Source organism: Furipterus horrens, unplaced genomic scaffold, assembly GCF_987537825.1.
Source record: "Furipterus horrens unplaced genomic scaffold, mFurHor1.1.pri manual_scaffold_2, whole genome shotgun sequence".
NCBI lineage: Eukaryota > Metazoa > Chordata > Mammalia > Chiroptera > Furipteridae > Furipterus > Furipterus horrens.
Window position 1 is genome coordinate 87,754,683 of NW_028327172.1, and position 22,213 is coordinate 87,776,895.

At 43.6% G+C, this 22,213-nt stretch overlaps 1 protein-coding gene across 1 annotated transcript; it reads left to right on the top strand.

Moving 5' to 3' along the window:
• Positions 1-1,099: 1,099 nt before the first annotated feature.
• Positions 1,100-17,131, top strand: CEP164 (centrosomal protein 164). Its single transcript, XM_090267347.1, has 4 exons — positions 1,100-1,197; positions 6,491-6,602; positions 14,496-14,666; positions 16,960-17,131. The coding sequence occupies exons 1-4, from the start codon at positions 1,116-1,118 to the stop codon at positions 17,129-17,131; spliced, it is 537 nt and encodes a 178-aa protein (XP_090123473.1). The 5' UTR covers positions 1,100-1,115.
• Positions 17,132-22,213: the final 5,082 nt, after the last annotated feature.

Sequence of the window (22,213 nt, forward strand, 5' to 3'; positions counted from 1 at the left end):
GAGTAGGGATGGGAAAGGAGGAAAAATTCTGGAACTGTGCCAGCTTGTCAGTTGAAGACTTTGGCACTGTCCCATTCCTGAAGCTAGAAACCTTGGATTCAGGTTGGATTCTTTTCCACTCTTTCCCCTCATGTCCTTGTCCAGTTAACATCAAAGCACCCCTTGCATCTGTCCCTTGTTCTCCTTTGCCACTGCTTCTGGCCCAGTTTGAGGCCTCTTCATCTTTCACCTGTATGGCAGCCTCCTCGGTGATTTTCTTGATACCAGTCTCATTTCTCTGATCCATCTGTGCCACTCTTGCCAGAGTTCTAATGCTAAAAAGAGGCCACCCTGCGGCACTTTCTTTCATAAAGCCTGCAGTGATACCCACCCCCCAATCCCCCCTTGGCTACGGGACAGAGTCAAAGCTCTTAAGCATGGTCTGTAAGGCTTCCCATGACCAAACCTGGCTTTCCACCCTAGCCCCTGCCATGAATGCTGGTATCCAGCACTCAGGACACCGTCTGCACGTGATGGTCTCTCTGCCTAGAATAACTGTCCACTGTCAGACCTCTTATCAGCCTTTGGTACCCAGCTTCTTAACAAAACCTTTCTTTATTCTTTCAGTGGGAACATATTACTTCTCTCTCAGTACTCTCAGAGCAGGATGTGTTTTTCCCTTCTGCCTAGTATACTATTGAGGTTGTGTATGCTACCTCCGCTAAAGTGTAAGCTCTCTGAGGGCATTATTGAAGTAAATAGGGACATGCAAATAGGGCTATGTGCTGAGACATTGTGACCACACTAGAGTATATTGGTATATGGTGGAGGGGTGGTATGCTGTTAGTTATTTTGGTCACTAGGGTTTTCTAGCTGGGGGTCCAGTTCTCCATTTGAGGGATAGGAAGTCAAACTCTTGAGAGAGTTGGGTTTTTAGATCTTCTGTGGTCTACCGAGTGTTCCCCAAGCCTTTGGGACTTTGGGAGATGTATTTCAGGGAACTTTCCCAGGCAAAGCTAAATTTGTTTGCAGGGTCTGGTCTGACCCAAGTGCTCTGTGACTCAGCACTAACTTTTTCACTGACTTTCTGTTTTGGTGTGGTCTCTGGGATCTAGGCGTTTAAGCCCAGACCAATCATGGCCGGAAGACCCATCCGCATAGGAGACCAGCTGGTCCTGGAGGAAGATTATGATGAGACCTATATCCCTAGTGAGCAAGGTAAGAGGCCGGGAGTGTATTGTAATAGTTCTTTGAGGGCAGGAATGATCTCTGATTTCTTTTTGTTTTCTGATGAAAAGATGTTATATGCACAGGGCTACTCAATATATTTGGGTTAGATAAGGGGTAGCCCATGGGCCAACCTGTCCTGTTGCTTGTTTTTATAAATACAGTTTTATTTACCAAACATCCATGCTTATTTGTTCACATATTAGCTATGGCTGGTTTCATGCGGCAAGGGCAATGTTGAGTAGTTGTGACAAAAACCATATGACCCACAAAGCCTAAAATATTTACTGTCTGGCCCTTTTTAGAAAAACTGTGCTGACCTTGGATTTGATAAATATTTTTTAAATTTTATTTATTTATGTTTAGAGAAAGGAGAAGAGAGAGAGAGAGAAACATCAATATATGAGAGAATCATTGATCTGCTGCCTCTCGCATGCCCCCATTTGGTTACCTGTCCTGCACCCCAGGCTTGTGGCCTGACCAGCAATTGAACCAGCAACCTTTTGGTTTGCCAGGGGATACCCAACCCACTGAGTCACACCAGTCAGGTCTAGGCCAATGGTTAATTTTAAATGAAAATGCATTAGGGGATATTATGAAATATAGGGGAAACCCAATTTCTTAAGAACTAAAGCAGTTTTTTTTTTTTAAAACAACAACAATAACATTATTAATAGCAATTAAACAAAATTTATTCAGTGCTACTATGTGCCATTCTTTGTAGTAAGAACTCTACATGTATTTCCTTTTACACCCTCATAGTAAGTCATGAGTTAGGTACTTTTATTATCCTCATTTTACAGATGAGGAAATCCAGACAGAAAGGTTAAGTAACTTCCCTGCAGTCACACAGTTCTAAGTGATACAGCTAGGGTCTATACCCAGGTATTCTTCCTCAAGGACCTGCACTTTGAAGCACTATACCATGTTGGGGGGTCAAGGTTCCTTTGAAATTCTCAGGAATTACGTACCTGGACACACAAATTTTGTTTCTAATTCAGATGGTCTGAGCACTTGTTGGCAGGGGGAAAAACTCCTGCACCCTCAGGAGTCCATGGATCCCACATTACACCCTGGACTGTGCTTATAGCATAAGATGTTTGTTTGTTTGCCATGTAGAAATTGTTAATTTTCATATTAAATGTATATGTATCAGTCTATTCTCATATGGCCTCTGAATTTTGTATCACAGGTAGAAAAGCCTTCCCTACCCTAAGGATAAACACTTAACGTTTTCCGCTAAGTTTGTCCGCACACCGTTCATGGAATAACTCATCTTTCCCCCATTGGGTGCTGCCTCTGTGTATTTGGGTCTCCTTTCTCCTCTCTTCCATTGGACTGTTTATTCATAGCCAGCACTGTGCTCTTAATTACTGAGGTGTGATAATAAATTCTCATATCTAGTAGGGTTTAAATGTCCTCCTTGCTTTTTTCCTCAGTTTTCTTGGTTATCTTGTTTGTTTTATCTCCCTGTGATCTTCAGAATCACCTTGTCCAATTCTGGGGAGAGCACTGTATGTGGGAACTGTTGGTATGTAGGAAAAATTGTGTTCAACCTATGAATGAACCTCGAGAGGAATGACATCTTTATGTAGTTAAATCTTCCTATGTGTCTTTTCTATTTCTCAGGAGTGACTTAAGTATTTCTTCATACAGGTTTTGTACATTTCTCATTTTATTGCTTAAATATTTTATCTTAACATTTAAAAATTTTTAATTACAGTTTACATTCAATTTTGTATTAGTTTCAGATGTACAGTAAAGTAGTTAGACAATCATGTACTTTACAAAGTGGTCCTCCTGCTGCTTAAAGTACCCACCTGGCCCCGTACATAGATATCGCAACATTATTGACTATATCTCCTATGCTATAATCTGTATTTCTCTGAGTCTTCTGTAACTATCAATTTGTACTGCTTAATCCCTTGTAAACCCCTGGCTGGTTTGGCTCAGTGGATTGAGCGTCGGCCTGCGAGCTAAGTGTCGCTGGTTCGATCTTCCAGTCAGGGCACATCAGAGAAGGAAAACTCTGACTCCAAAAAACCTCCGCTGCCTTGCGGCATACCTCTTCAGGGGAAAGGCTAAGGGAGTAAACCCTGACAGAAAATCCGGAGCCGGAGTCCCTAAGGCGGTTTGACGTTGTACTCAACACCGGCAACTCCTGCGGCGCACCTGAAGCCAAGCTGTATTGACTCCGTCTTTCCCTTGGACCCTTCAGCTGCGAAGAGAGGGGGGGTCTGCTGCATGGGCAACAGCAGACCCTCCATATCACCCTGCCCAGGCTCTGTAGCTTCAGCTTCACTGGAGAGGACACTCCAGCGTCATCGCAAGATATTGATTCAACATGGGAGGAGACAGATACCGTGTCACTCCCGAGTCGGACTGCACAGCCATTCTCGGCGGTGCAGATAGACTCTTAAGAAGCTACACCATCGTCTCTCGAGACGGACGGCTGCCGACGAATCCCTTGTAAATGAGTTCTAATGTTTTTCTAAGGGTCTTTTTTTTTTTTAAATTTATTTGTTTATTTATTTATTTATTTTTAGAGAGAGGGGAAAGGAGAAAGAGAGGGAGAGAAACATCACTATGTGGTTGCCTCTCACTCGCGCCCCCAACTAGGGACTTGACATGCAACCAGTCATGTGCCCTGACTGGGAATCGAACCAGCAACACTTGGTTCGCAGGCCGATGCTCAATCCACTGAGCCACAGCAGCCAGGGCTCTAAGGATCTTAATAAAAACTCTTCAGCTCAGTCCAAGTTTAGACGTCCTAAGCTCAAGCAACCATTTTTTCTTCCTGGACTCTCAGTAGCTTCCTAACTACTAATCCCTGCTTATACTCTTCCCCCTTTTCCTGTCTTCTCTACTTAGTACAGAGTGTTCTTGTTAAGTGTAAAGCAGATCATAATCAGGGCCTTGATTATTAAAATCTTCCATTATACTCAGCAAGCACACTTAGTAGGGCGTGGAGGCCTCTGCATGACCTCGCCCCGAACTTGGCAGGCTCACCTGGTGAGGCTCACCGGGTGCCACTGTCTCCTTTGTTCACTCTTCCAGTCACAGGACCTTTCTGACAGTCCCCACATGGGCCAAGCTGCTGCGTGCCATAGGCCCTTTGAACCCACTTCTCTTCTGCTTGAGTGCTCTTTCCTCAGGGCTCTGCATGGCTCCTTTTCACCTCCAGGTTTCAGTGGTGTCGCCATTCTGAGATGTTTTCCTTGGCCCTTTCTAAAGCAGTACCTCCACCTTGACGTTCTGTATCTCATACTACAGTTCCTTCATTACATTTCTCAGAAGCTTTAATCTTTGTATATTTACCTGTTCACTTCTTTACTGGCTGTTTCCTCTGCTAGAGTGCAAGCTTCCTAAGGGCAGAGACCATTTCTCTTTCGTTCATGGCACATGGTGACCAGTACATAAGAGGTACTCAAAAACTGGTTGTGAAATCAATGACTGAATCAGTCCCTGGCTAGCCAAATTCCAGCAGGTCCTTTGAAGAAGTGCTTTTGTTTCCTAGTCCCCAGATATGTCATCCAAACTCTTCACTGAAGTGACCCATATTGGTGATGGCTCAAACATTGATGCCCCTTAAGAATTTATTTTGTTATTCCTGAGGGCTCTGGTGACGTACTCCAGTGCTTATCTTGTGTATCTGTTTTCTTCTAGTTCAGATAGCTCTTAACTCAGTTCACGTATCTTCCCTATTCCTCCAGATCTCTGGCAAAAGGTCATTTCTAAATTGTTGATTCCAAAGGACTACAGAAAAAGTTTTAGAGTTCATCACATATAGCAACATTGAAAAGAAACTCTTTGTGGAAGAGAGAGTTCAGTGAGTGGGAAAGAAGGCTGCTTGAGTATCATCCTGCTTTCTCAGCTCAGATATCTGCTGGCTGGGCTAGAAGGTCACTGCTTTCTCTGTGCTCCTGTGGCACCCAGTGCACATCTCTCTTACAGCACCTGTCACCTGGTTTGTACTCTAATCATATGTTGGCGAGGTCCCCAAGGGGCTTAAGTCTTTTTGTAGTTTTTCAAATGCGTGTATTGATTGAGTGATGGGTACTTGCCCTAAGATTTTGCAAATCTTGGGAGAGCTTGTGTCGTGGTATGGCTGCCCCCAGTCAGGGTGGTCCTAGCTGTGTCTCTTGGGCTTCTTCTTGAGGCATCTGTCACACTGAAGTCTTGGTCTTAGTTTCTTTGCCTTTGTTAACTTGCCTTTAGATTATATTCTTTGAGTATAGCAAAAGCATGCTGTGATTTGGATGTACCATTATAACGGTAATTTAAGAAAATTATATATTTATTACATAGAACTAATACCTCCTCACTGAAGAAAATTTGGGAAGTAAAGGCAGAGTAGAAAAGTTGTTTGGGAAAAAACCCTATATATCCTTTACTCTCAACTCAATGCTTCTGACAGCAGATGTGTGGTTTTTTTCCCCCATACCAGCGAGTACTCTGACATCAGCTAGATGTCCTACAGTTCAGTTCAGTTCTGACACTACTTACCTGGCTTTAACATCACATCCCACAAGTTAAAGGCTCAGTCGCACAAGACTGCCCCCACTCCAGATGCTAATCGAAAGTCCCAGGTTGTCCCTGGTACTTCTGACCAATCAGCTGTACACCAGAGTTCCTACGACCCTATCCTCAGGTTTGATAATTTGCTAGAACAAGTCACAGAACTCAGGGAAACACTTATGTTTACCAGTTTATTATATGATAAAGGACATGATAAAGGATACAGGTGAACAGCCAGATGAAGAGATACAAAGGATGAGGTCTGAGAGAGTCCCAAGTGCAGGAGCTTCTGTCCCCATGGAGTTGGAGTGCACCACCCGCCTGGCACATGAATGTGTTCACCAGCCTGAAAGCTCTAGGAACCCCATAGTTTAGGGATTTTTATGGAGGCTTCATCATACAGATGTGATCCATTAACTCATTTTCCAGTCCCTCTCCCCTGTCCAGAGAATGGGGGTTGAGCCTGACAGTTCCCAACTGCTAATCATGGCTTAGTTTTTGTGGTGAACAGCCCCATCCCGGAACCATCCAGGAACCCACCTAGAGTCACCTCATGGGAACAAAAATGCTCTTATTCCTTAGGAAATTACAAGGGTTTTAGAAACTCTGTTTCAGGAAATGGGGTCAAAGACCATATATTAATAGGAACTAGGGACAGAGACTAACATACACATTTCTTTTTATTTCATGGATTGATTGTAATTATATTCTTTTCATCCACCTTTCGACCACTCTTCCTTTTCTACCCTCCTGCCTCTTCTTGCAGAAATTCTGGAATTTGCCAGAGAGATAGGTATTGATCCCATCAAGGAACCGGAATTGATGTGGCTGGCACGGGAGGGCATCATGGCCCCACTGCCTGTGGGGTGGAAACCATGGTAAGTCAACATGGGTGTGGCCCATGGACTTGGCCTGCCAGAGGCAGAGTGAGGCCGACACTGGAGATCAGCTTCAACTAGTCACCTTTCGAAGCCTGTCCTGTACGGAGTTGGGGACAGCAATAGGCTGCTCTTCTGCTCGGCCTCCTGATGCTTTGGTCCTGAGCCTAAGTTGATGTGATGGTCCCCATGAGGAGTTTAGCACTTATCCCCAGACATAGGAGCTGCTGCCCTGGGTCAGGTCCTCCTGCACCAGCACCTGTTTTGGATACATTCATCAGGTGTCTTTGTTATACTTTGTAGACTGATCTATGAGACCTTGTCGGCATGTCCACAATGGATGCTGGTGCTAAAGTGGTTTGTGATGAGGCCACACAGACTGGCAGGGGTTTCGGCTCCCTTAGCAACCCATCCCTGACTTTGAGTAATCTCTTCATGAATAGGTACATATTTGTGGGTTTGTTCATATTTTCCGTTTCAGCCCTGGATTGTGAGGAGTAGAGACTCACTCAGGTTATCTCAGGGAAGCCGGTTGTGTCTCCCTCCTGAGGGTGCATCCTCTCTCCCTCTTGTCGATGCTATTTTGCATGTCTTCTCTGTTCTCATCACCCACACAGAGCTCTCTCCAGCTATCTCCCTAAAGTGAGTGCCATGAGTTTACCTCCTACTGTAGCATGGGATTTCCCTATGCTTGTCCCACACTCATCCCACATGCTTTAGGGATCCTCTCTTATGCTGGTATTGTGAACTTCTTGTGAGCAAGGTATAATTATCCTGTTCTTATCCATCCATTTAATGTGTTGGTCGTACTTTAAAATGACTGTAGTTATAGCCTTACTCATCTTGCTGAAGAACTGTAATCCTTTTAGCTTCTCACATGGCGTCTCCTTGTTCTGATCTTTTTGGACTTTCTCCAGCTTCATGACATCTTCCTCTGTGATAAATCTGTCCACAGTGCACATATTACTCTAGTGCTGAGGACTCCTGTGGTGTCTGTAGGATAATGGTTTCTGTTTTGTTTTTGATATCTACTCTGATGATCACATTTGTCTTATCGAATAATCTATCTTATTTTTCTCTGTGTTTTAAACTTTGTATTTATCTGTGTTGTTTTGCTTTTGTATTTTTTAAAAATTAAAAGCCACATGAGAAATATAATCAGTATAATAATGATACCTTAATGTACACATACTCAATAAATACCTGCCCAGGCTCTGTAGCTTCAGCTTCACTGGAGAGGACACCCCAGCGTCATCGCAAGATGTCGATTCAACACGGGAGGAGACAGATACCGTGTCACTCCCGAGTCGGACTGCACAACCATTCTCGGCGGTGCAGATAGACTCTTAAGAAGCTACACCATCGTCTCTCGAGATGGACGGCTGCCGCCGCCGCCGACTCAATAAATAAATCACTGCAGTGATGTTAAAAAAAAAAGTGTAAAGAGGACATATAGATGGCTAGTAGACATATGAAAAGATGCTCAATGTCACTAATCATCAGAAAAATGCAATTTGAAACCACAGTGAGATACCATCTCACACCAGTTTTATGGTGGAGGTGCCGCACACACTCTAGGCTCAGTTGGAAGTTGCTCTGTCCAGCAGAGGCTTCGTGACCATGGCGGAACAAACTTTTACCCAGGACATTTCATTATGTCTGGGGGAAGGAAGGTGACTGCTCTCTCTAGTGGAGACCAGCAGCTAAACCTTCATCCCTCATGTCTTTTATTGAGGAAGATAAATACGGGAGATACAAGGTCAAAATTCATAAATCGTCAGTAGCATTCAGGTGTTTGACAGTAACAGATTACATATACCAATTCAGGGGTCACAGTGACCGGTCAGTGTCAGGGTCTATAAAACATCTTGACCAGGCGCAAGGTTTCATATACTCCTTGCTAGAGATTGTTTGTGTTACATTACTGATAAAGAAAGCAGAGCAAGTTCTAAAGCATAATGAGCATCCTTTGATCCAATTCCCATGGCAACCCTCTGAGTGGTTGTCAGTTATGTTCCGCACACAGCCTTATTTTGAGACTTAAAGACAAGCATGGCCAGAATGCTGGCGGCAGTCATGCTCAGGCCGGGGCCACAATTCCCTAAACCACGAGGAGTGGTTGCCCACACAGTTAGAATGGCCATCATTAACAAATCAACAAACAAGTGCTGGGGAGGATGTGGAGACAGGGGAACCCTCTTGCACTGTTGGTGGGAGTGCAGATTGGTGCAGCCACTGTGGAAAGCAGTATGGAGATACCTCAGAAAATTTAAAATGGATCTGCCTTTTGACCTAGCAATTCCACTTCTGGGAATATATCTGAAGGAACCCAAAACACCAATTCAAAAGAACATAAGCACCCCTATGTTCATTACAGCATTATTTACAATAACCAAGACATGGAAGCAACTCAACTGTCCATCAGTAGATGAGTGGATAAAACAACTGTGGGACATTTACACAATGGAATACTACTCGGCTGTAAAAAAGAAAAATTTACCCTTTGTGACAGTCTGGATAGACCTGGAGAACATTATGCTAAGTGAAATAAGTCATCAGAGAAAGACAAATACCATATGATATCACTCATATGTGGAATCTAATGAACAAACTGAACAAACAAACAAAATAGAGACAGACTCATAGATGGAGAGCAGACGACAGCTAGTGGGGGGATGTGAGGAAGTGGAGGGATTGAGCAAAAAGGAAAAAGGACTCATGGACATGGACAACAGTGTGGTGATTGCTGAGGGAAGGGGAGTTTAAGGGAACTAAGTGGTAATGGAAAAAAATACAATAAAGGTTAAATAAGAGAAATGTCTCTAGGTACCTCCAAAAATTACCAGAGGGAAAAATCATTCACAATTGAGAATTAATGTTTTTTTAAAATAATCTCATCAATTAAAAGCTATATATATATAAAAAAAAAAAGAATTTGTTAATTAAAATAGAATAGATGTAGATTTGATCAAATGCCACTTTTTATCTATGGAGACGATTATTATTTTTCTTTTCAACTTATTAATATGGGTTATATTAATACACTTGCTAATAATGAGTATGAATTTAGCTGGTAAGAATGTAGTCTTTAATGTGTTGCTAAATTTCATTTGGTAATAATGATGAGTTATGAGTAGCTATTTATAATTATATTAATCTGTAGTCATCTTTTGTGCAATATATGTTGATATTAAGAGATTAAAAAAATTTTAAAAAAAGGTAGATGGAAAGAAGGAAACTGTCATTGGTTACGGCCAGCTGTGTACTAGGCTTCGTGCCAGTTGCCTTCACATCCCTGCTGGTGGTGGATGACACTCCCTTGTCCTGTAAGGAGAGTATGAAGTATTTCTCACTTTTTATTGTTGATTATTTTTTTAAACGGAACCAGTTCCAATTTATTATTGTAACACTTTTTTAAAGTGTATTTTATTGATTATCTATTACAGTTGTCCTAACTTTTTCCCCTTTTCCCCCCTTGCCAGGGACCTCTCTTCCCTCCAACAATCCCCCACCCTCTTAGTTCAAGTTCATGGGTCATGCGTATAAGTTCTTTGGCTTCTCCATTTACTTTGCTGTTCTTAATGTCACCCTGTCTATTTCCTGCACCAAATTAGGAAAGTTTCCTTTCATTATTTTTTCAAATAATTTTTCAATCTCTTGCTCTTCCTCTTCTCTGTCTGGGTGAATATTTCTTCTTTAAATCCTTGGTTGTCAGTTCAGTTTTCTGGCAGTTCTTGTTTTTTGTTTTGAGATTAGTTGTGATCATTCTTATGGTTGTGTGAGGAGGCAAAACATGTCTAACTACACTTCCATCTTGGCTGAAAGTCCTAGTTTTTAATTAAAAAAAATTCTATTAATTGATTTTAGAGTGAAAGAGGAAGAGAGAGAGAAACAGAAACATCGATTTGTGGTTTCACTAATTTTATGCATTCCTTGGTTACTTCTTGTATGTGTCCTGACTGGAGATTGAACCCACAACCTTGGCGTATTGAAACGACACTAACCAACTGAGCTCACCAGCCAGGGCCATTGTCGTCACTTCTATACAATTGTACTGGAGATTCTAGTCAGTGTATAAGTTATTCAGTACAAGATTTTTTTGTAACTTTTTTTCTGGTAAAGTATACATAACAAAATTTACTGTTTTAAGCATTTTTAAATATACAGTTCAATGGCATTAAGTACATTCACAGTTATGCAATCATCACCACCACCCATGTCCAGAACTTCTATCTTCTAAGACTGAAACTGTATCCATTAAGTAAAAACTTCTCATTCTCCCCTCTCCCTAGTACCTGGTAACCTCTGGTCTACTTCCTATCTCTATTAATGTGTCTATTCTCGATACATTAGATAAGTGGAGTCATATAATATTTGTCCTTTTTTGACTGGCTTACTTAGTATAAAGGCTGCAAGGCTGAGCCATGTTGTAGCATTTTTTTTCAGAATTTAATTCATTTTTAAGACTGAATAATGTTCTGGTTGTGTGTATATACCACATTTTGTTTATCCATTTATTTGTCAGTGGATATTTGAGTTGGTTCTTCCTTAGGCTATTATGAATAATGCTGCTGTGAACATTGGCAGTAAAACCCAAGTTCCTAGGGACTATATACACATATCTGTTTGAATCCTGCTTTCAGCTCTTTTGGATATATACCTAGAGGTTGAATTGCTGGGTCAGATGGTAATTCTATTTTCAATTTTTTGAGGAACTGCCATACTGTTTTTCACAGTGACCACTCCATTTTACATTCTTACCAACAGAGCACAAGGAGTTTAATTTCTCTACATCCTTCCCAACACTAGTTATTTTCTGCTTTTTTTTTTTAATATTAGCCATGCTAATGGGTGCTGAGGGGTAGCTCGTTGTGGTTTTAATTTTTATTTCTCTTATGTTTAGTGATGTTGGGCATCTTTTCATGTACTTATAGGCCACTTGTGTATCTTCTTTTTATCTTTTACCCCTGATATTTTTCCTGTTTACTTTTCTGCATTTTCTTTTTTTTTCTCTTTTTTTAAAGCATATTTTATTGATTATGCTATTACAGTTGTCCTAATTTTTTTCCCTTTCTGCCCCTCCTCCCAGTACCCCCTTTCCCTCCAGCAGTCCCACTACCCTTAGTTCATGTCCATGGGTCATGCATATAAGTTCTTGGGCTTCACCCTTTCCTATATTATTCTTAACTTCCCCGTCTATTTTGTACCAACCAATTATGCTTCTTAATCCCTGCACCATTTCCCCATTTCTCCCCCTTCCCCCTCCCAGCTGATAGCCCTCCAAATGATCCCCATACCTATGACTCTATTCCTTTTCTGGTTGTTTGTTTAGTTGTTTCTGTTTTCATTTTTTAGATTCTGTTGATAGTTGTGAGTTTGTTCTCATTTTAATGTTTATAGTTTTGATGATCTTCTTTTTCTTAAATAAGTCCCTTTAACATTTCATATAATAATGGTTTGATGATGATGAATTTCTTTAGCTTTACCTTGTCTGGGAAGCACTTTATCTGTCCTTCCATTCTAAATGATAACTTTGCTGGATAGAGTAGTCTTGGTTGTAGGTCCTTGCTTTTCATCACTTTGAATACTTCTTGCTAGTTCCTTCTTGCCTGCAGAGTTTCTTCTGAGAAATCAGCTCATAGTCTTATTAGAACGCCTTTGTAAGTAACTCTGCTTTTCTCTTGCTCCTTTTAAGATTCTCTGTTTATGTTTAGCCTTTGTCATTTTAGTTATGATGTGTCTTAGTGTGGTCCTCTTTGGGTCTAGCTTGTTTGGGACTCTGTGCTTTCTGGACTTGTATGTCTATTTTCTTTGCCAAATTTGGGAAGTTTTCCTTCATTATTTTTTCCCATAAGTTTTCAATTTCTTGCTCTTCCTCTTCTTCTTCTGGCACTCCTATGATTCAGTTGTTGGCACATTTAAAGTTGTCTCAGAGGTTCCTAAGCCTCTCCTTTTTTTTTTTCTTCCCAATTCTTTTTTCTTCGTGTTGTACTGGTTGACTGTTTATTTCTTCCTTATGTTGAAAATCCTTGTTTTGAACCCTGGTTTCCTTCCCTTCACCATTGGTTTTATGTGGATTTTCCTTCATTTCACTTAGCATAGCCTTTGCTTCTTCCATATGTGTTTGCTATACTCAAGCATATCTGTCAAGTCTGTGAGCATCTTTATCACCAGTGTTTTGCACTCTGCATCTGTTAGGTTGGCTATCACCTTGTTGCTTAGTTCTCCCACCGGAACCTTGATCCATTCCCTCTTTTGGACCATACTTGCCTCTGTGTCTTAGGTAGAGCCATCGTACCTGTTATGTTTAAGGGGCGGAGCCTTGGGTGTTCGTTGGTGTGGGGGCAACCTGTTTCACCATGTTGTGGCGCTATATGTGGGGGAGGGGTCTGAGAGGGAAAAATGCTGTTTGCTCAGCACTCGCCCATTTTCCAGGCACTTTTCCCACTTCCATATGGGACTGGCACCTCTCTAGCTGTTGCCCTGGTTGTGGTTCCCAGGGTGGGTGGGTCTGCGGACGTTCTAGGACTGTGGGGGCCCTTTAAACAAACGGACTCTGCTGAGAGACCGGCAGTTTCTTCCTCCACCCCAACCCCCACTGTTATTCACAGTCAGAAGCAATGAGGCTTTATTTTTCCCAGCGCTGGAACCATGAGCTGTGTGGTCTGATCTGGTGCTGGGAATACTCCCCAGGTTGTCCCTTCCTACCTTTTTTAATGTGTTACTGCACTTTCTGCTGGCCAGCCCCAGCTGCTGTCCCTGCTGCCCCGCCCCTCCGCCTCTATTCCGTGTCCTTTCCGCCGGCCTGCCTCCATCATCGCTGCCTTCACCACACTGTGTCCTCCCCTCCTACCTGCCTGGATGAGTATTTCTTCTTTATATCTTTGTTTCTTGGACTTCCATGCAGCTCCATTTTATGGAATTCCTGGTTTTCTCCAGTTTTGAGGTAGTTGTAGTCCTTCTTAGTTGTAGAGGGAGGCTTAGTATGTCTGCCTACACCTTCATCTTGGCCGGAATTCCCTACTTCTGTGTATTTTCTGTTTTATTTGAATAGAGATTGAGTCTGTCAGGTTTCATAAGGAGCTGATTGGGATGATATGCATTAATTTGAAGATTATTGTCATGCTTACAGACTTGAGTCATTCTATTCAGGAACATGGAATATCTCTCTGATTATTTTTTTCTTTTTCCTGGCTTTTCAGTAAAGCTTTATAAATGTTTTGCTCTTTGGATTTATTCCTGGGTATTATATCTTTTATATTGTTATAATCAATTATTGATAATGGTGGATAGGATAAGTAGTTTTTTTTGGACCTGTCCATGGTGAAGCACAGATCCCTGAAACCCACCTTCTACATTATTTCCTTCTATTGTTGATCCCCACTAGCCAGAGGTGTCACCTCTTGTGAGTTTGGAGGCTTTTATAAAAACCAGAGCTTCCACAACACATCTTTCTTCCTCAGACCATACACACACACACACACACACACACACACACACACACACACACAAACAAATGTTAAGGAAGGTCTGTCCTAGATTTTATCTCCAATACACTATGGTGTTTGTACTTACCTATCTAAAATCAAGTTTATTCCCACAGCAGTCTGGCATGAATTCCCAAGAACCCCAATGATTATATGTCTCCATATAAAGATGTCCTTAGGTATCCCAGTCTTTTGTTTTTCTCTAAGTTAACTCCTTTATCTTTAGCTAAATGGTAGCCTTTTGTGTTATCCTTTCCTGTCTTCACCTCTCCTTCCATCTTTCTATCCTTCTTTCCCTCTTCTCTAGTTCCTTTTCCTCTGCCTCTTTGTCATTTTTTCCTTCTTTTTTTCCTAAGTAACTTTGAACTTGAGCAGGGACTAACTTCTGTCCTCTGTTCATCCCCAGCCAGAACATCACTGGTGATATTTACTATTTCAACTTTACCAATGGACAGTCTGCGTGGGACCACCCATGTGATGAGCACTATCGGAACCTGGTGGTCCAGGAGCGAGGGAAGCTCTTGGCATCTCGGAAAAGAAAGACAAGAGGAACAAAGAGACCTCAGAAAGTCCCATGGTGAGTCAATGGATACCAGCTCAGAGAGGCCAGGGCTGCAGCCTGAAGGGATATTGGGAACCTCTAGGTGTTTACAGCTGGAAGGTTAAGAACAACAATAAATAGTAATTTCTTGATAGTACATCATCTGAATTGTGCCAGTCTTCTGGCAAATTTTCCTTTCATGTTCTAGAAGTTGTTATTTCTAAAGAATTCCTTTTTACCCCCTTGGGAAATACTTATTACATATTACATAATACGATTAGTGGGAGAATGCTCTGCTGAGGACGGTGGTTTGCAATAGTGTAAGTGATATCATAGGCGCTTCTGGACTGGGGGGGGGACAAGGAGCAGCTGGCAGAGGCCAGAGAGCCTAGTGAGCAGTGTCTTTCCTCTGCTTTCCGAATCAGGGTTTCCCAGTGTGAGTTCATTGTTGTTTCAGTGGTGCAAATCCTAGATGTCAGCTGTCAGAACACCTGTGTCTTCACGGTCCCCAAAGAAAGGCTTTGGGCTTGATCCGCTTCCGTGGCTTGTCTTTGTTGTTAGTGTCCTAGGTGAATGATGGATAACTGAAATTTGATTGCAGCATGATAACCTTGATCTCAATGAACTGTTTTGCTCAGATTTGAAGGTGTTCTTTTCCAGTACTGTTTTATTTGTCTTTCAGTATGTCTGCCCTTAGGAGGCAGCGTTATTGCCTCATTTCGTAGGTGGAGAAGCTGAGTCAGCCATATTGTGGCAGTGCAGGGAAGCCTGCCTTGTTCCCTTCATTCAGGGGTGGGGCAGGCGGGGCATGTTGAGGAGACGGTGTGTCAGCCAGGTAGGGAGCATTAGGACTGTCTTTTCAACTCTCTCAAGTCCAGTTGATTTGTTCTTTTGTTGATACTCTTTATTTTCCACCGGTGCCTGGTGCTTATTTCTCAGTGAAAATTTCCTTCATCCTCCATCCTTTTCAAGGTGTCAGTTCTGTCATTGGATGATTGCTGATGAATTTATTCTTTTCATCATTTCTAAGCTTACAGATACTCCTCTCTCCCTTTCCCTGCTCCACATATTACTATTGATGGTTCTGAGCAACTGTGAACCTGGGGCTTAGCCAGAGCCCCAGGAGGCTTTTTATATAGTAGACAGGCCACTTCTTCTGTACCCCGAGTGGCTCTCATCCACTGAAGAGCCACCATCCAGTGCTTCCTCCTAGGCATGAGAGTCAGGTGAAGTATTGAAGGAGCCCAAATACAGACCCCTCCAATATACACTTCCCACTGATGTTGCCTACAGGCCCAGAGGTTGGGAAGAAAAGGCAAGGATGACAGCCAGTCCAGCGAAGAGGAGCTACAGAACAAGCAGTCCAAAGGCTCAGAGAGGTACAGTATGTTGGAGGCCACGCTCGGGGACCCTGGGGATGCTTGCACTTGGGCAGAATTCCTGGCTTTGGTCAGTGTGGCTCAGTGTGCACCTGCCTGAAGGCAGACATGGATGGCTTTGTATGAAGTCTCTGTGTGTGTACACTCAAACCTTCTGATTCTGCACCGAGACAGGAATGTTAAGAGATGCTGGGTGCCTTTGGTGGGACTTTGTGCACATAGCACTACTGTGGGCTAGGGCTCTATCCTTGTCACTGCTTGGATTAAACTTTGTGTGTGTCCAGTCATGGACCAGCGCTAAAGTAGCCTGCTAGAGATCTGGGGGAGTCATGCTGCAGGGTTGGTTCTGCAGTGCAGAGCTCTGACCAGGGCTCTGCCACATCAGAACTGGCTGTGACTGAGTGTGTGTGTGTGTTGGGGGGGAGTAGTAGGGTGTGGGGCTTCCAGCTTCTCAGGCCTGAGCCCATATAAGAGAAGGGCTGCCACCCTGGAAGGGGAAAGGAGGCAGTCATTCTACTTTTTGGACCTTGAAAGGCTATCCAAATTCTTCCTTAAAGCTACAGCTTCATGCATTTTCTATAGTCTGACCTCTTGAATCGGACTTCCCTTTTTCTTCCTAACTTCTGCTCCATTCTCCCATCCCTCCCTGGCCCCAGTGATGGTGAACTCTGGGAATGGATACACTGAGAGTGTTGTGTAGCTCTCACTCCTGGGCCAAGCATATACAGCACAGGGACCTGGGAAGGCTGAGTCTGGTCCAAGCAAAGGGAGTACTCAGTAGGGAGTCTCTCCTTCCTGCTCTTCTTGATGCTTTGCCTTCCATGCCTCTTCAAGGCTGGGGTCCAGCTTGGAAGGAGGAACGGACCTGGGTCCATATACTACACTCCCTAATTCTCTTCTTGCTCTCTAAATGGAGAGGGCCTGACTGCTGCTCTGGCTGGTCTGATCAGGTTATCTCCTTCACTTCTGCATGGGGAGCGACCCCAGAGTCCCCTTCACAGCCAGGCCACCGAAAAAGGGCCTCTGCAGGCCCCCGATGGACAGCCTGAGTGGAATGGGGAAGAGGAGCCTGAGGAGGTCCTTGCAGGCAGCTCCATCCCGCCTGATTCCCTGCAGAGGTAAGCGAATGGCAGTGGCCCCGTCCCATGTGTAGTTGTGTGTGCTGGGGCTGAGAGGGACGGTGAGGGGCAGGCGGGGGGGCCTGGAGAAGTGGGGAGAGCTGGGGCAGGTTTGCAGCTGAAACAGCAGTGATGGGTCTCAGGTCTCCGCTGAGTGTCCCACATGAGCTGGAGAGTGAGGAAATCAGCTTCTTCTGAGTTTTCAGTGTACAGCTAGATTGGGATGCACAGTCTGAGTAGGGCAGCTTAGGAACTCTTGAATGAGGCTGGGTCTCTTCTGACCCAACTGCCTCCCTGCCAGGGCTGGAGCAGAGGCTCCTGTTATGGGGGCTGTGCCGGACCTGCTTGGGGCCATTTCTCCTAGTCCCCACCCACCAGCCCCTACCACCCAGTAGTCATCCCTCCTTCAGTCTTTCAGCAAAGCTGTAGAGCCCTGGTGTGTGCCAGAGGGAGCTGCATGGCCCCAGGCTCCCCTGCGGCCAGAGGAGAGGACCTTTGTGCCCCTGCTGGTTCAGATACTGGTGTATATCTGCTAGTTCTGTTCTGGCAAGAGGAAGAAGCTGGAGGAGAATTATGACATGGAGGATGTGCTTCGCTCTCTGGGCATGACCGATGCCTTTGAGCAGGCCAGGGCAGACTTTTTGGGAATGTCATCCGCGAGAGACCTGTTTCTGTCCAAGGTCATGCACAGGTCCTTGTGGAGGTCAATGAGGAAGGCACGGAGGCTGCAGCTGCCACTGCTGCCATCATGATGCTTCGATGTGCAAGAATCACTCCCCGGTTCTGTGCTGACCACCCCTTCCTTTTCTTTATTCAGCACAGCAAAACCAACAGTATTCTGTTCTGTGGCCGATTCTCCTCCCCTTAAGGAAATGGTGAGCACCACCGGTAGCCCTGCTTCTGTCTCCTACTGACCCACTTTTCCCCTGACACTTTACAATGTGCCTGAACCCAAAATGACCTTTGCTGACAACTAAAAAATAAAGGGCTTAATTTTGAAGTTCCAAAAAAAAAAAAAAAAGAAAAGACAATCTACTGAATGGGAGAAAATATTTGCAAATCATACATCTGATAAGAGTTTAATATTCATAATATATAAAGAAGTCATACAATTCAATAGGAAAAAACCCAGAACAATTGGATTTAAAAATGGGCAAAAGATCTGAGTAGACATTTTTCCAAAGAAGACATACAGATGGCTAACAGGTACCTGAAAAGATGCTTAACATCACTGATCATCAGGGACATGCAAATCAAAATCACAATGTGATACTACCTCATACATGTTTGAATGACCATTGCCAAAACAAACAAACAAACAAAAACAAAAGCAAAAAAAAAAAAAAAAAAAAAGAAAAAAGTGCTGGCCAGGGCACGGAGAAAAGAGAACCCTGTTGGTGGGAGTGCAGATTGGTGCAGCCACTGTGGGAAATAGTATGGATGTTTCTCAGAAAATTGAAAAACACAACTACCATTTGATATAGCAACCCCACTTTTGGGTATTTATCCAAAGAAAATGAAAACACTTAATTCAAAAAATATCTGCACCCCATTTTCATAGCAGCATTATTTACAATAGCCAAGATATGAAAGCAACCTAAGTGTTCATCAATAGATGAGTGGATAAAGAAGATGTGGTATATAAACACAATGAAATAGTATTTAGCCATAAAAAAAGAAGAAATTCTTGCCATTTCTGAAAACATGAATTGAACTTAAGGGCATCATGCTGAGTGAAACAAGTCAGACAGAGAAAGACATATACTGCATGGTCTTACATGTGCAATTAGGAAAACAAAAGCAAAAGAAAAACTAAGCTCATTGTTATAGAGAACAGATTGCTGGTTGCCAGGGGAAGGGGTTGAGGTTGGGCAAAAATGGGTGAAGGGGGTTAAAAGGTGTAAACTTCCAGATATAAAGTAAACAAGTCATGGTGATATAATGTACAGCGTGGTGAGTATAACTAGTCACACTGTATTGCATATTTGAAAGCTAAGAGACAAATCTTAGAAATCCTCATTACAAGAAAAAAACTCTTTGTAACTATGTATGGTGACAGATGTTAACTAGACTTATTGTGGTGACCTTTTCCCAATATACACAAATATTGGATCATTATGCTGTATACCTGAAGCTAATATGTTACTATCAATTATACCTCAATAAAAAGTAAGTTAAAATTTGACAAAAACAAGAAAAAGCAGGACAGTTTATCCTTTGTCCCCATGGTATTTATACACATCTCTTTAAACTAGTCAAAATTTCAAATCAAGAGCAAAATCTTGCTTCTGTTTACCATGCTACTACTACCTCATATACAACCACAAACATGCTAACCCTCTCCCTAAAGCAGGATTTAAATAAAGCCCTTATTAAAAAAAAAAGTTAACTCTGGCTGCTGTGGCTCAGTGGATTGAGCACTGGCCTGTGAACCAAAGGGTCGCTGGTTCGATTCCCAGTCAGGGCAAATGCCTGGGTTGCAGGCCAGGTCCCCAACTGGAGGCGCACAAGAGGTAACCAAACACTGATGTTTTTATCCCTCTCTTTCTCCTTCTCTTCCCTCTAAAAATAAATAAAATCTTAAAAAAAAAAACAGGTTAAAATGGTATCTTTCACCATAATAAAAATAAAACCCAAAAACAAATAGCCTGGGCTGCACACCCATAAATTGTGAATCAGTTGAGTTTGGTGAGATCTGGCTTTTTTTAAACAAGCTTCTCAGGTGAATCTGATGTGCAGCTAAGTTTGAGACCCACTAGTATAGCTCTGTTTTTTGGTAGAGGTGGGGAGCAGGGGCATGGTTTCTCAAAAGGCCTTCTAGAAGAGGGTTTCTTGAATTTGAATGTGCATACAAATCCTGTGTGGATTTTGCTAAACTGCATATTCTGATCCAGTGGGTCTGGGGTGAGGTCCAAGACTTTGCATTTCTAACAAGCTCCTAGGGGATGCTAATGCACCTTGAGTACTGAGGTTCTACAGCCAGACGATGGCCTAGTCTGTGATGGACAAAGTGGAGATCTGAAATAGTGATAGCCCAGAGAGAGTTCAGTGAGGAAGAGCAGAAGTTTAGCTGATTTGTGAATTAGCTTCTGGGTACAATTTAAACGGGCAGGTTTGTGGTTCTGCTCAAGAACGTAATAGAGGTTAGAGATTATTAGAACATAAAGATGTGAGGATTTTGCACAAATATGTCTGAATTTTATAGTAAGGGGCCAGCTTCGCTCAACACAAGTTATACTGGCTCAAATTTTGCCTCTCTGTTGCCTCTCCATATCCTTCTCTTCCTACATGGTCCCCCTCAGGTCCCAGGCCTTCTCCACAGCTCCCCAGAGCTGAATCCCTTCCTCCTATCACTGTCCCTCTCCAGAGTCAAGTACAGCATCAGAGCCCAGCAGAGTGGCTCACTTTACTGAATCAGTCACGAACAGTTTCACACCAACTGCCTTTCTGCCCGCAAGTGCAGCTGGCTCACATCATCCTGGAACTCTTCGCCAGGCAACATCCTCAGGACAGAACGGAAACTCAACCTCTGAACAGAGAAACACAAGGCAGTATTGGTTCATGGTTAAGGAATCACTCGAGTTTGACTCTTGCCTCCACCTCGCCCTGCTCCTCTAACCTTGGATGAGTTCTCAGCTCTCCAGAGCTCCAGCTTTCTCACTTTTCAGATGGAGGTTGTGATGTTTACCTCCCAAAGCTGCCAGGAGGTGGCATGTGCCAATGCAAGGAGAGTGTTCTGCTCAGCACCTGGCATGCACCACAGGGCTCTTTGATGTGTTTTCACAACAGGGTCGGTTCTCCTTTGCTGTCCTCAGGCAGGTGGCTCCATTCTAGTCTAGCTTCTGGGGATTTGTTCACCCTCTTGTGTTGGCTGGACTTGGGCTGATTTGCATTTGTTTTCCCCAGTGTCCAGCATGTGGGGGTGGGGGCTCTCTAAACCAAGTTCTGGGAAGAACTCCCAGGCCTGATCACTGTGCTTGCAGTTTGGGAGGCAACCTGCAGATCCCATCCTCCCAGGATGGAATGAGGCTGAGCTGTATTCACGTGTCTGAAATGCTTTGCCTTGTTCTCATTATTCTCATTAACTCCAGGAGCTGGTTCTCTGGGTGGGTCCTGAGTGTGGGGCCTTCGATAGAGTTTCCCCAGAGGCCCAGGAGTCACCAAGGAGCACATCATCTCTACTCCCTCCTCTGTTACACTGACCCCTTATCTTGCAACGTCCCGAAATCGCTGGGTGCTCAGGGAAGGTTTATGGAATGAGCTCCTTTTTGGAAAGTTCTTCTATTAAAAGTCATGCATTTCAGGTATACGGCCTTCACTGAGTACAAGCCCCTCTCTTCCTCCCCAACCCTTGGTTCCCACCCAGTTCCTTCTCTCAGCTGTGGAGCAACAGCAGGTCCCAGACTCACCGTCCTTCCACATTCCCGACGCACAACTCAGCCTAGACTGGGGGTGCAGAACTCAGGAACGCCCTTGTATTGGGTTCGCCAAAAAGTCTGTTACGTTTTTTTTTCATACGGTGGCTCTAGTAGTACTTAGTTGTCTATAACTTCATTCGAAACAATTTTGTTAGATTGTATTGTGACAGCTGTCATATCAGTATGCATTAAAAAAAACAAACTTACTGACTTCCGGCCAAGATGGAGGCGTAGACAGACATGCTGCATCTCCCTCCACAACTAAGAAGGAGTACAACTACCTCAAAACTAGAGACAGCCAGAAGTTCTAGAAAACATGGAAGTCCAGCAAACAAAGATATAAAGAAGAAACACTCATCCAGACAGGTAGGAGGGGTGGAGATGGGGCGGAGAGAACGTGGTGTGGTGGCAGCAGCAGCAGCAGCAGGCTGGCAGAAAGCGCAGTCACATTTTAAAAAGTTGGGAGGCACACCTGGGGAGTGCTCCCAGCTCCTCACCGGCCCTCGAAGCTCACGGTCCCAGCACCAGGGAAAATTAAGCCTCATTGCTTCTGACTGTGCAAACCAGTGGGGGCTGGGATGGAGGCAGAAACTGCTGGTCTCTCAGCTGAGTCCACTTGTTTAAAGGGCCCCCACTGTCCTAGAACATCCGCGGACCCACCCACTCTG